Source organism: Littorina saxatilis, linkage group LG3 (assembly GCF_037325665.1).
Source record: "Littorina saxatilis isolate snail1 linkage group LG3, US_GU_Lsax_2.0, whole genome shotgun sequence".
In the NCBI taxonomy this organism is placed as follows: Eukaryota; Metazoa; Mollusca; class Gastropoda; order Littorinimorpha; family Littorinidae; genus Littorina; species Littorina saxatilis.
Genome location: NC_090247.1, coordinates 2,790,724 through 2,805,723, shown reverse-complemented (window position 1 = coordinate 2,805,723; position 15,000 = coordinate 2,790,724). Strand labels below are relative to the sequence as shown.

Here is a 15,000-nt window from a genome sequence, read left to right as displayed (position 1 = left end):
AGAGGACGCAGAGGGGTCAGTGGAGTTGTTTACGTGTGCTTTGAAAGACGCTGCCAAACCAATGGAAAGGGTGTTTAAAAATGACTCACCTTTAATCTCCGAAAACAACAAGTGGTTCGATTCTGAATGCCGAAAATTAAAAAGACAAACACGCAAGGCATTTCGGATGTACAAAAAGGAAAAGACAGGACAAGAGAAAGACAGGTTAAAGGGGTTATACCTAACGGAGAGAAAGTCATACTCCAAAGTGCTCAAACAGAAAAAAGACAGTCATAAACAAAATAGAGTGAATAGCCTGCTGTTGAATATTTCTGACTCTCATGCATTTTGGAAGGAGATAAAGAAATTCAGGAGGAAACGTAAACCCGCAGGAACTATTGACAATCAGGCATGGTATGATCATTTTAAGAAAGTACTTAACGAGGATGATAGAAGGCATGTTCAAGAACATGACCATACTGACACTGAAGAAGAAAACGAACTTGACTGCGACATTCTCAACAGTGATATTACCGAAGAAGAAGTGAGGACTGCTTTAAGTGGCTTAAAAAAAGGGAAAGCAGCGGGACCAGATGGGGTTTTAAATGATCTCTTAACAAGAAGAGCAAACGCTCGATCGAGTCACTTTCGCAGTTCTGAATATTATATGAGGCATCAGATGGACAGGAAGAAATTGCTATTCACAACACAATGCATACCTGAAGAATGAGATTGCATGGATCAAGCAACAAAATATTTACCTTGGCATTAAAAATACTCTCATTAATCTCACATAAACAAACCCCATCAATAACTTAATTCACATAAACTAGCATCATTAATTTTTTTTCGAAGCAATCATCAGACACACTAACATTTGTTACTCTTAGAGCTGTGTCACTTTTATAGTTTACGAGAAAAGCCCAACGTTAAGTTGTGTGTTGACGAACAGGAAAGGCTAGTTATCTCCCCTGTGTTTCCGATAACGTTTGTAAAAAGCTACAGATGTAAATAATTTGATGTAAAGAATAATCCTATAAAGTTTGAATCAAATCCGATGAATAGTTTCAGAGATATGATATTTCAATTGTTTTCCTTCAAGACATACCTGTGACCTTGAAAAAGGTCAAAGGTCACCAAAGCAGACGTCAAAGTGTAGAGGTCACTGGGAGTCACGTTCACATAAAATTTGAGCCCAGTCACTTTTATAGCTTCCGAGAAAAGCCCAACGTTAAGTTGTGTGTTGCCGAACAGAAAAGGCTAGTTATCTCCCTTGTTTTTCTGATAACGTTCGTAAAAGGCTACAGATGTAAATACTTTGATGTAAAGAATAATCCTACAAAGTTTCAATCACATCCGATGAACTTTGTCAAAGATATAAAATGTCTAATTTTTCCTTTGACGCTGACCTGTGACCTTGAAAAAGGTCAAAGGTCAACGAAACCATCGTTAAAGTGTAGAGGTCATTGGAGGTCACGACTAAACAAAATATGAGCCCGATCGCTTTGATAGTTTCCGAGAAAAGTCCAACGTTAAGGTGGTGTCTACGGACGGCCGGCCGGACAGACTAACACTGACCGATTACATAGAGTCACTTTTTCTCAAGTGACTCAAAAACCACAGGTGACACAATCGTCCCCTATCTTTTGACGTTGTTTAACGACCTTTTTAGGACTGGTGACTTCCCTTCAGATTGGGCAAAGGCAATCATTCAACCAATATTTAAGAAAGGAGATGATGAGAACCCTGACAATTATAGAGGCGTCTCTTTGTTAAGTTGTGTGAGCAAGTTGTATACCAGTATTATGAATGCCCGTTTGACAGCGTGGGCTGAGGAAAACAACATTCTCTCTGAGTCACAGGCGGGTTTTAGAAAAAATTACTCCACAATTGACCACATGTTCACTCTTTATGCAGCAGTTACCAAGCAGCTTCAACTAAAAAAGAAGTTATATGTTGCTTTTGTGGACTTTCAAAAGGCGTTTGACACCGTTAAAAGGGATGTTTTGTGGAATGTGTTATTAAAGATTGGTGTAAAAGGAAGAATGTTTAACATGCTTAGGTCAATGTACTCATCTGTTCTCTCTTGCGTCCGATGTAACTCTGGCAATACTGATTATTTTGAATGCCTACAAGGCCTGAAGCAGGGCTGTCTAGCGAGCCCAACGCTTTTTTCGTTTCTTATAAACGAACTTGCCTCGGAAATAATATGTAAGGGCAGACACGGAATTCAAATGCTTCCCGGCGAGATCGAACTGTTTCTTTTGATGTTCGCTGACGACATTGCACTGCTATCATCGTCCATAGTGGGTTTGCAAAACCAACTGAACATCTTACATAACGTTTCAAGGCGTCTTGGGTTAAGGCTAAACATGAATAAAACCAATGTCGTTGTTTTTCGAAACGGTGGTCATTTAGCCAAAAGTGAGAAATGGTTCTACGGAAACGCGCAAGTATCAAGTGCTAGCTCTTACAAGTATCTCGGTCTGACATTCACAACCCAAGCCCGTTTGAATCTCTCTTTCAATGACGCAATCACCAGAGCCAAACAAGGTGTCATTGAAATTTTTAAAGTCTTATGGAATATAGGATGCCACGACATGGACATATTTTTCAAATTATTTGATGCGCAAATTGCTCCCATCTTGCTCTATGGCTCAGAACTATGGGGATGTTTTGACTGTTCACAGATTGAAAAGGTTCACATGTATGCCTGTAAAAGATTACTCGGGATCTCGTCAAACAGTCCAAACCAGATGGTGTATGGGGAACTTGGAAGATGCACTTTGTCAATCCTAGCAAATATCCGAAGCGTAAAGTACTGGTTGAGACTTAACTGTATGCCGGATTCGAGATATGCAAAGATGTCATACATCATGTTAAAAAACGCAGTTGAAAGGGGAAAACAGAATTGGGTCTCACAAGTTAAATGCCTCCTTTGCATGAATGGATTTGGAGATGTGTGGTTGAACGGGTCTGTAGGTAGGGAATGTGCGTTTATTAGAACATTACAGCAACGTCTGCAAGACTGCTTTGAGCAAAACTGGCACTGTAAACTTGATACAAGTGTGAGATTTGATGTATACAGGATGTTTAAAGGAGAACTTGAAAAAGAAAAGTATCTGGGTGTCATTGAAAACCAGTACATACGCAAAATGTACACAAAGTTCAGACTGGGCATTACACCATTGAAGGTAAATAAACTGCGCTATAATCCCGAGTGCGCTGAATCCAGAAATTGTACATTTTGTAAATCAACTGAAGAAAATGAAAACCACTTCCTGTTTAAATGCCCAGCTTACAATGCAATCCGTCAAAAGTACATTGGTGCTTGTTTTGACCTTGACCAGTTCTCCAACTCATCGTTGTGTATTTTACAGACTGACAACAAATTACGACTGATTGCATTGTCAAATTATGTGTTCTACGCGTTTAGACAAAGAGAAATCAATTGTGAAATAGACCGGTATGATCGTACAACCCAAAATCCTTGTCTTCATCTTACTGTATTTTTTTTTCTTCTCTGTTTTTACTTCTTGTGCTAGGTGTTGATTTTAAGTTGCCTTGCTTCCGGACGGTCAAGTCCACTTTGTTCACATGCTAACTATTTCTCCCCCTTGTACATACACATTGTGTTTGATGCAATAAAAATTCGCCTTCGCCTTCTCTCTCTGCCTCTCTCTTTCTCTCTCTCTCTCTCTCTCCCTCTTTCTCTCTATCTCTCTCTCTCTGTCTCTCTCTCTTTTTTTCTCTCTCTCTCTCTCTCTCTCCCTCTTTCTCTCTCTCTCTCTCTTTCTCTCTCTCTCTCCCTCTCTCTCTCTCTTCATTCAAACACTGACCGTTGAGACCAGCCGGCTGACAGTCAATGCCCACGTCCTCATAATGGTTACAGCTGTGATGCCCCACGGGCCGGTGCTTGCAGAGGTCAAGGTCATTCTCGACACCACTGCAGTAAAGGTCATCCAGAAGCACAGGACCTCTCTGTCCAGTGGAGTTATAGTCCTTGACCAGTACAGGTTCAAATCTACGGTGACGCAAACAGACATGCATTTAGAAGAATAGAAGTCTAATCTAAGGATCTGTGTGCTGGTTGCAATCTACAGTAACGCAAACAAACAAACAACAAAACAATATTGCGAAGAATGGAATTCTTATATAAAGATCTCAGTACTGGTTTTAATCTACGGTGACGCAAACGAACAACCAAACAAACGAACAACCAAACAAATGAACAACCAAACAAACGAACAACCAAACAAGCAAACCAACGAACAACCAAACAAACGAACAACCAAACAAACAAACAACCAAACAAACGAACAACAAAACAAACGAACAACCAAACAAACGAACAACCAAACAAACGAACAACCAAACAAACAACCAAATGAATGAACAACCAAACAAACGAACAACCAAACGAACAACCAAACAAACAACCAAACGAACGAACAACCAAACAAACAACCAAACGAACGAACAACCAAACAAGCAAACAACCAAACAAACGAACAACCAAACAAACAACCAAACAAACGAACAACCAAACGAACAACCAAACGAACAACTAAACAAGCAAACCAACGAACAACCAAACAAACGAACAACCAAACAAACAAACAACCAAACAAACGAACAACAAAACAAACGAACAACCAAACAAACGAACAACCAAACAAACGAACAACCAAACAACCAAACGAACAACCAAACAAACAACCAAACGAACGAACAACCAAACGAACGAACAAACAAACAAACAACCAAACGAACGAACAACCAAACAAGCAAACAAACAAACAACCAAACAAACGAACAACCAAACAAACAACCAAACAAACGAACAACCAAACGAACAACCAAACGAACAACTAAACAAGCAAACCAACAAACAACCAAACAAACGAACAACCAAACAAACAAACAACCAAACAAACGAACAACAAAACAAACGAACAACCAAACAAACGAACAACCAAACAAACGAACAACCAAACAACCAAACGAACAACCAAACAAACAACCAAACGAACGAACAACCAAACGAACGAACAAACAAACAAACAACCAAACGAACGAACAACCAAACAAACAAGCAAAAACCAAAAACAAACATATTTTGAGAAGAACGGAAGTCTAATATGAAGATCTATTTATACCGGTGCACACATTCTAGTCAATCATCACAGACTTGAGCAGGCCTTTACATGGGATATGTGTTTTATTGCAGGTGAACAGATACACACAAGCATTGAGACTGGTAGCTTTGTACGATTTGTTTGCGCATTTACTTTTGTAAGTGAGCCCTACCTAGTAGGCTATGTCAATGTGCGAATGTAATTGAACCAAAAGATTCCAAATCTGCACAGAACTGTTGACTGTTGGTGTGTCCAAGCGGAGGGCTGCTCTTATCCCCCTGCAAAAGCCTGGACACAATAGTGGTGCTGCACATGATCGTGTACACAGTAAAGCATAAACAAACAAACTAAACTATTAGACTTCCCAATGTGAGTTAAAATAGAACATGGTGTCATCTCTATTGAAGTACGTTTAAGATTTTTAGCCACTTTGTGAAAACCACCCTAAAAAGTGCGTCCTGGCAGCAATTTGGACTCAACGTGTTTTTACATTTAGTCAAGTTTTGACTAAATGTTTTAACATAGAGGGGGGGAATCGAGACGAGGGTCGTGGTGTATGTGTGTGTGTGTGTGTGTGTGTGTGTGTGTGTGTGTGTGTGTGTAGAGCGATTCAGAGTAAACTACTGGACCGATCTGTATGACATTTTTCATGAGAGTTCCTGGGTATGATATCCCCAGAATATTTTGAATTTTTTCGATAATCCAGCATTTTCTAAAAGTTGAAGCGGCACTGTCACACCCTCATTTTTCAATCAAATTGATTGAAATTTTGGCAAAGCAATCTTCGACGAAGGCCGGACTTTGGTATTGCATTTCAGCTTGGAGACTTAACATTTACTTGATGACTTTGGTCATTAAAAATCTGAAAATTGTAATTAAAATTATTTTTCTATAAAACGATCCAAAATTACGTTTATCGTATTTTGCATCATTTTCTGATTCAAAATACATATAATTATGTTATATTCGGATTCAAAACAAGCTCTGAAAATTAAAAATATAAAAATTATGATTAAAATGAAATTTCCGAAATCGATTTAAAAACAATTTCATCTTATTCCTTGTCCGTTCTTGTTTCAAAAAACATATAGATATGATATGTTTGGATTAAAACCACGTTCAGAGAGTTAAAAACAATTGAGATATTGAAAAGCGGGCTATCCTCCTCAGCGCAACCGCTACCGCGCTTTTCTGTATTGTTAATTTCACTGCCTTTGCCACGAGCGGTGGACAGACGATGCTAAGAGTGTACGGTCTTGCAGAAAAAATGCTTTGCGTTCAGTTTCATTCTGTGAGTTTGACTGAGCTTGACTAAATGTTGTCTTTTCGCCTTACGCGACTTGTTTCTTTTTTTTTTTTTTAACTTCGCTTTTTGTTCCAATATAAAGAAAGACTGACCCTTTAATCATGTTCAGCATTCTGCAGGCAACAATTGCGTCTTTGGTGTCAAAATGGTCGTCACAGACAGTTCCCCATGTACTGTTGTTAACCTGTACCTCCAGTCGTCCCTTCGTGGGTCTGGATCCCCCGGACAGGCGGGCTGCTATCACCTTTAGCGCGGAATCTGAGGAGAACATAATGAAAAAGAAAAGCATGTCGGTATGATGTTAATGAGAAACGACACCGACTAAATAAACCAAGACTTCTAGTCTAGGCCCTGTATTCCAAAATGACATATCTGACGTCATAAGCAAAATCTAGTTGGAGAAGACGTCACAAAAAACATTGTGTCACTTCTCCCAAGTCTCTCTCGGTGACTTCGTCGTATCATCTGAAAAAATATATAATCGTAAGGTGACCGCCAGGCTGTGCATATATCTTTGATGGATCTTCTGGCCAAAATATCAGGAGAATTCCACGTCGACTGGTAAAGTTATAGCTAACAAGAACCGTGTTTTAAGATGACAAATGCAATTATGAACGTGTGAAGATAGATCCCTTTTTGGGTTTTTTTAACGTGTGAGAATAGATTAAAGAAGAGGGTCCCGAATTCAAGAAATCTGATGAAAGGTACATAACTTTACATACAGTGAGAAATGTGGTAGTGTGGTGAAACAAATCGCGGTGAAAAGCAATCAAATTGACTTTACATATTTAATTCATTCCTTAAAATGTAATTGCATGTTCAGAAGATATAACCAAATTGTTGATGGACAGAGTTAATATTGAACACTTCTTGACCACGGGTGAAATGCTTTGAGTGTGTAGTTGCGTTGTGCATTAGAAACCTATACATGAGGATGAACTTTCTCTCTTTTATGGTATGTTCAAACCAACCTATACGTGCAGTCCTTGGTTTCATAGGCTCGCAGTCGATGCTGACGTCATTGTCGTGACGACATTCCATGTTGACGTCAGCCATGAGAGCGCCGGGGCAATGGAAGATGTCCTTCTCCGTTCCCATGCACATGAGATCGAAGTTGTAGATGGGTCCTTTCCCCTCCCCGTGATATGACTAAGTGCCAAAAGGTGCGCACGAAAAGCGGACAAAGGGGCTAAAAAATAAAAGTTGACAAACACGACTGATATTGTGATTTTTGTTAAGACAACAGATGCTGGAACCCAATTACGAAAAGAAAAGATAAATTTACCCAAATGATTTTACAAATAACGATAATTTTGTTCGTTATATCATTCAAAACGGCACTGAGTCATAGCATTAAGGTTATCTCGCACGTGTTTAAAGCTAGGGCTTTGAAACTTGGCACACAACCAAAGTATAATGACCTCCAGGTATGGTGCACATCACATTAAACAACATTGAATTTCAAGGTCACAGCGAGGTTAAATTTCCTTTGCAAACTGGAAAATTGTCGTTGTCACGTCTTACATGTTTTAATACTAGATCAGTTAGACTTTACATACTTCACATACTTTCAGCATTTTTATAAAACCTCATTAAAAGTGACCTGCTGGTTAATCTTTGTCAAAGTTCAAGGTCACAGCGGGGTCACATCTGATCCAAATGTGGAATATTTTCAATTTATTCAGCGCGTTTATAGCACGAGCTTTGAAAATACACACAGTTCTAGTGTATAATGTTCACACACGATTAAAGTCTGGTTGAAAAAGTCAAGGTCACAGCAGGGTCACGTTGAGGTCAAACATACATTTTTCAATGAGGTTTTCTCATATGTTTTTGAAGCTAGGGCCTTGAAACTTGGCACACTACGCAAGTTAAATTAAACCTCATCAAATTCCAAGGTCACAGTAAGGTTAAAGATCCTTTAAGGATATTTTCTAAAAAAGGTGACCGCCTGGTTAATGTTTGTCAAATTTCAAGGTCACAGCAGTGCCATCTGGCTTAAACTTTGAAAAATTGTCAATTTCTTCAACTAGTTTTATAGTGTTTGAAGTCATTCACACATGATGAAAGTCTGGTTGATAAAATCAAACGTCAAGGTCGCAGCGGGGTCGCATTGAAGTCAGACACATACAATTGTCATTTTCACGAACGCCTTTTAAGCAACACCTTTGAAACTTCACACATTCCAAAGTTTTGATGTTGTTTGGTTATAATCAAAGTGTGGTCAATTTCCATGATTGAGAGCATTCAGAGGGGTCAAGTTGAGGTCACACAAAAAGTGATAATCTTTATAAGACTCACGTTTGCTGCTATTGCTCACTTGACATTGGTGAAAGTGCTTATTTTATAATTGTTGATCTTGATGTTTTGACCAATTAATATTACCAGGATCAACCATACCAGATTTCAAAGTCCAGAAGTTGTCAAACCTCAAACCTGTTGGAAGTTTCAAAGATTTAAGCATCAACAAATTTCTATTTGATTTGACCTTAAATAACAGATTTGACCTTAAATCTTAAAACAGATCAACCAGACTTTGGTTTTATATAAATTGAAGTTCAATACAATTTCCTTTTTTTTTACCCAAACCATAACGCCACTTTGACCTTGACATTTGACTAAGGTCGACCAGACTTGGTTCATGTTTGCTGGTGTTGTCCATTTGTAAATGTACTGATATCTGAAAATTTTAATGTGACATGACTTATGTTTTGTCGTTCCATGCTACATGCAGTGTCCGAACAATCTAATTTTTACCCACACGAGACCCTGCTATGACCTTCACATTTCTCAAGGATCAACCTTGAATTCTCCATGTTGAACAATCATTAAGCAAAAGCGTTGTTTGAAGTTTGAAGGTTCTAGCTTCAAAAATCTCTGAAAAAATATGTTTCATCCGTTTTCTGAACCACATGTGACCCAGCCGTGACCTTGAAATCTGACAAGGGTCAACAAGACTTTTACCATGCATGGGGGCGATTAAACCCCAAATGTGTGTGAAGTTTCAAGGTTTCAACTTAAAAAACGTCTGAGAAAAATATACATTTTCCTTTTTGGACAATGTGTTGCACGCAAGACAACACGACAAACGCTCGTGTTATCATTCTTTTACTTTAAGGTCGACTTGCGTGCCCGCTCTTTCGCTAATCTCAATTAAAATTCATCTTGGAAGTTCGGTTTTATTACGCTTTTAATTAAGAAGATTAAACTAAGACAACAAATAGTTAGTTTTCCCATTAAACTCGATAAGGTAGTGACATTTTATGTTGAACGCAAGAAGGTGTCGCACGCAAGACCTGAAAAGATGTTGACGACATAATTTCAACACTTGATAGCGCAATCGTGGTTCGTGATTTCTTCACAAATTTTGAACACAGAATGTGTCACGTGGTTCCGTAAATGAAGTAGATCTTTGTACATGTAAATTTTGTTTTTAAAAGAAAATAACCGTTAATTACCGAACATTTTGTCGCACGCAAGATATGACGAAATTTTCAAATCGTTTTCAAAAATGCTGTTCAAAAGTTCTGCAGTCTTTGCTGGATTACTTGAAAGACAGCAGTTTGATACACCGTTATCGCTTGACGTGTCGACATCAATTCCAGAGTTTTTGAAAAAGAAATTTAGTAAATATCTGCGATTGAAAAATGTATGCCGTGATGACGACACATCTTGCGTGCGACACCTTAAAATTCGGTTATCGAAAAAAAAAAATTCTCTCGAGATTTAGATTTGACGTTTGGTCTCGTCTGTAAAGCGATGTTTCAGGCATTCAATCAAACTAAATGCAATTCATTTGTGCTTCTTGTTATTTTTCTGTGGCATATTCAAAACACGAGGTATCACGATGTCCTTTTTCAGATGGCCGGTTTTGGCGTTATTTTTGACTTTAAACAAAGATAACTTCAAAACCGTTCAAGTCAGACACACGAAATTATGTCCACTATCTCTTCGCACATTCATCCACACACACACCAATTGTCAGCAGACACACGTGTTTAGAAACATTTTTATTGTAAAACAAAGTCGTCTTCTGTTCTGTGAGCACCTTTTGGCACTTAGTGATATGCCGCTCCTAGTACTACAGGGGTTTGCCTGAATGGAAAGACACCTAATGATCATTGTCGTCATCATTGTCGTCATCTTTGCCATCATCGTCAGCGGCACCAGCATCGTCATCATCAAAAGAACCGATCTCGGTATTGCTGCTTACCTGTTCATCCTAATGAGAAAACGATGACGTTTTGATTAAATTTGGATCACATTTTGTTCCTTCTTCCTTTACTTCTGCCTGTGTTCGTTTGTATCGTAATTCTTCATTTTTCCAACCTTTCTGTCTTTTCTTTTGTTCGTTGCTGAAGGTTTATATCATTTTATACAGAAGTTACGAAAACAACGCATGATGACCAGACCCGCAGATCAGACTGGGTTTGCTAGCACAATTCAAAACATTGTAAATATCGTCGACAATTTAACGAAAAGCTATGTCTCCACGATGCCAATTTACCTCCCTTCATCACTTTCATTTGGTTTGATCAACTTTCTACGGTGTTCACGAATCATTTTGTAATGTTCGAATAAGACTCAAACTTTTCACGCGCACACCTGTCTTACCTCGTGTTAGTAACTCCGTTGTTCGGCGATACCATAACTTCTCTAATTGGGGAAGGGGCCCGAATATGGATCACTTTTTGTTTTATGCTGGTACTAGCTTGTTTTTTGCTAAGAAGTTTCATTTTGCGCTTGGTAGTTGGTCTCTCTTTAGTTAACCGATAAGCGTCACGTGCAAGTTATCCATGCGGGTCCCGCAGTGGGGCACTGCGGTTATGAAATTAAAGGCCCCTCCTGTTTTTGGAACCGCAGGAGCTTTCTAGTTTGCTGTTAGGTAGATTTTTGGTTCCTCTTTCCTGTCTGTCATGCTCTCTTTTTCTTCATGAATTCTTTTCTTTTTTCTGCTTTCTTGCTCATTCACCTGTATTTTTTCCAAAAATCTCTTCTCTTGCCGCTTGTCTCGCAATTCATGTATAGTTTAATCTGTTAGTGTTCTGATGTAAGTCCAGCAGTAGATAGGTTAAGCCTATTTTAACATACTGGAAACTGGTAATCTTCCAGTAGGTATTAATTTAGTTTTACTAAAGCCTGCTGGGACACAAGTAATGGGTTAGTGCATTTGTAAACAGGAATCGCTTGACAAGTGGCCCCCTTCATCCCCCCCTTCCTCGTCCTGATATGGCTCTGCGTAGTCGGCTGGACGTTAAGCAACAAATAAACAAACAAACAAACAAATATCCATGCGGGGAATGAAATCAGTTGTGTTGAGCGCTCTAACACCGTCACTTTGTCACAACAGGAGGTGGTCCATATCAGGAGCCGGTGTCACGAACTGAACAATCCCTCTCAATGCGGTCAATGCGCATGCGCCAATCTTTGACTTAAAAAATGCGACCCTTTGACCGAACGAACCATGGGTTAGGGTAAGGGTTAGGATTAGGGTTAGGGTAAGGGTTAGGGTTAGGGTTAGGTTGTTCACGACCTGATTAATTTCCCCATGTTAGCGCATGCGCATTGACCGCATTGAGAGGGATTGTTCAGGCAGAGTTTTCAGTTCGTGACACCGGTCCATAATTGTATTGTTTTTGTAGTATATGTTTTTCCTCAAATTCATGTAACCCTGGAGTTTTCTGAATTTAATGTGCTTTGCCTTGCCTTGCCCTATATCATTAAAGGCTGACATATAGTCCTATTTAATTAGTTTAATTACTTCCAGGGCTTTTCCCATCGTTGCGGGGATGTATAAATTAAGCTTCCTGCAAAGTTTTAGGTTTGAAGTCCTTACCAATTACGAGAAATAATTAATTCTTTATTACATTGTTTAGCAACAGTTCTCCAGGACTTGGGCTATTATTAGACCGTCAACACAGACCGTTGACGTTTCGTAAACCAAAGATGGCGTCGGAGACAGTCAAAGCGCGGTTGCGTACAATGGCAAAAAAGATGGAAGTAAACCCGTCTAAAGCTGTCAAGGCCACTAAATCTGCTGAGAAGAGAAAGTGGTCTCCTTGCTTCATCAAAATATATGAATTAATTAATGAACGCTACGAATATGGCAGCCTTTAAGAGACAACTCACTGATAGCCCAACATTTGGCAGGCGACCTTGGCGTCACTGTAACTGAAGTTTCTGTCGCAGATCGTCCCCCATTGGTCAGCCTCGAACACCTCCAGTCTCCCTTCTGACGCACGAGACCCTCCGACCAAGCGTACCTCTGCTTCTGACGTCACTGCAAGGGACAATGGGTGAAGAGTGTTAACGTTGAGTTTGCGGCTCTGTGTGTCTCATACATCTTTTGTGTCGGGGGGGGGGGGGGGGGAGAGGGTGTATTTTTTTCAACTCTCTAGCTGTCTTCCCCGGGATTCGAACCCACGACCTTCCGCTTGGGATGCCGGCGTCTTATATACTAGGCCATTGCGCGTCTGTTACTACTACTACTACTACTACTACTACTACTACTACTACTACTACTACTACTACTACTACTACTACTATCATAAAGTACAACCATTCTGAATGGAAAAGAATACGTATTAGAGATGTTATCTAAGTTGGGCAGACAGTCAGACAGAGAGACAGAGAGACAGAGTGCAACGTGTACATCCCGTTTTACACGGGGGTGTAACAAGAAAAACAATGACAATGCAGCCATCTTACGGCACTGTGTGCTACAAGGCATCATCTCCGTGCTGGGTCCCACACAGTCTTTGCCACCGTTGCTGGGCAGGGGGTTGTGTATGGAAAGCCGTTTGGCTCATAACTATTACAGCTGTAATTTAAAATAAATACAGCTGTATTTAATGTTAAATACAGCTGTATTTAATCATAAATACAGCTGTATTTAAAAATAATTACACCTGTATCTAAAAATATATACAGCTGTATTTATTATTAAATACAGGTGTAATTATTTTTAAATACAGCTGCATTTAAAAATAAATACAGCTGTATTTAAAAATAATTACACCTGTATTTAATAGTAAATACAGCTGTATTTAAAAATAAATACACCTGTAATTATTTTTAGATACAGGTGTAATTATTTTTAAATACAGCTGTATTTATTTTTAAATGCAGCTGCATTTAATAAATGCAGCTGAAACAAATTAGAACTTGAATCGGAAAATGTACGACATGCAAAGCGACAATCTCGTGGAGATACTACTTCCGGTTTGCGCCATGCACTTCCAAAATAGCGACGCCACTGGATCAGACCATAGATATCCCTTGACAGGATCGCCAACCCGCCATTGCGTCAATTTGTTGCAGTCTGGTAATGAGCCAGAAGAAGTTTTAAGAAGGTAAGCAACGTTTTGTTTGCTTGTTCATTTGTGACTTAATGGAAGAAACAATGCGTGATCTTTGAAACACGGGTACCGGGTCCCGGTTTGATAACCACTGGCAGTGGCAATCAAAGATGGCGTGTGAAACTGAAAGCAACTTTCTGTGTTTTGGAGTTCATTAAATGTTGGGATAAATATGTCAGGTTTGGGGATGCACATTTCTGTAGGTTCATCTCGGTATTCCACCCCCTCGGCTTTCTGTTGTAAATATTAAGCTGAGCACGGTGATCGAATGTGGAAGCTACGTTTGGTCAAAGGTCACAGAAGATTTGCGTCGTGCAGCGAAGGAAAGAATCGCGATCTTGTTTCCGAATCGGTACCTCTTTGTTTTTCATTAGACCTGTCATTCTGCTTGCTCGGCTTTGTTAGATGTTTGCATATCGTGTTGCTATTTTCTTTGCTTTTATTATTGTTTCTTACTTGTGCTTCGTTTATCGATACAACGCAAGTAATAAAAGTGTTTGGCAATTTTCAGGGAAAATGGAATGCTACAAGTACAACGCATGGTGTATTCCAGGATATCTGATCAAGAGTTGGATGCGTTGGTGGAACCAATTACTGCTTCCAACAAGCTTACTGGGTCCTTAATGATACAAGCTCGTCTGAAAGGACAGGGGACAGTACTTCAGGTAACTCTTCTGTGCTGAATATTAGAATAGTAAAGCTTCAAAAAGGAATTTTAAACTGTTGAAAAACAACTGAGAAATGGACCAATGTTTCACAGTCACAGATTCTGATTTTAAAGTTAAGTAATACCGTTTTTATATTTAGTCAAGTTTTGACTAAATATTTTAACGTAGAGGGGGGAATCGAGACGAGGGTCGTGGTGTGTGTGTGTGTGTCTGTCTGTCTGTGTGTGTGTTTCGATCCATCATACAACGCCGCAGCTATGGAGGTCAATGCGTTGCTTCGGCAGGGCACTGTGGACTCCCCTAGAGTTGTATTTTGGGACCATGATTTTATGTTTTCCGCTGGAAAACAGTTTACGTTACCTGAATTTGCAGCGTCATTTCCTGGGTGATGGTGTGCATCTAGCAAACGTATATTCCCAAGCTTGGGACCTGTTGGCGTAACATATCAAGATCAAGAAGATCAAGCAACGTCAGGACAGGCCAGGTTGTACAAGTCCCTTCGTCAGGCGATAAACACAGTCGGTTTTTGTGTGATTAAATAATGTTGTAGC

At 39.5% G+C, this 15,000-nt stretch overlaps 1 protein-coding gene across 1 annotated transcript; it reads right to left on the bottom strand.

Annotated features, from left to right (window-relative positions):
• Positions 1-2,642: 2,642 nt before the first annotated feature.
• Positions 2,643-7,568, bottom strand: LOC138961068 (CD5 antigen-like). The gene is made up of 4 exons (XM_070332661.1): positions 7,395-7,568; positions 6,516-6,681; positions 3,819-4,003; positions 2,643-2,659 (listed from the first exon to the last, which is right to left on the bottom strand). Exons 1-4 carry the CDS (start codon positions 7,525-7,527, stop codon positions 2,643-2,645), a joined length of 501 nt encoding a protein of 166 aa, XP_070188762.1. The 5' UTR covers positions 7,528-7,568.
• Between the last annotated feature and the right edge of the window lie 7,432 nt (positions 7,569-15,000).

Coding starts and splice junctions, on each gene's coding strand:
- LOC138961068 (XM_070332661.1), bottom strand. CDS start 7,527: ATGTGCATGGGAACGGAGAAGGACATCTTCCATTGCCCCGGCGCTCTC. Junction 6,682..7,394: donor ACCAAGGACTGCACGTATAG/GTTGGTTTGAAC, acceptor TGTTCTCCTCAG/ATTCCGCGCTAAAGGTGATA. Junction 4,004..6,515: donor ATGCTGAACATGATTAAAGG/GTCAGTCTTTCT, acceptor GCGTCACCGTAG/ATTTGAACCTGTACTGGTCA.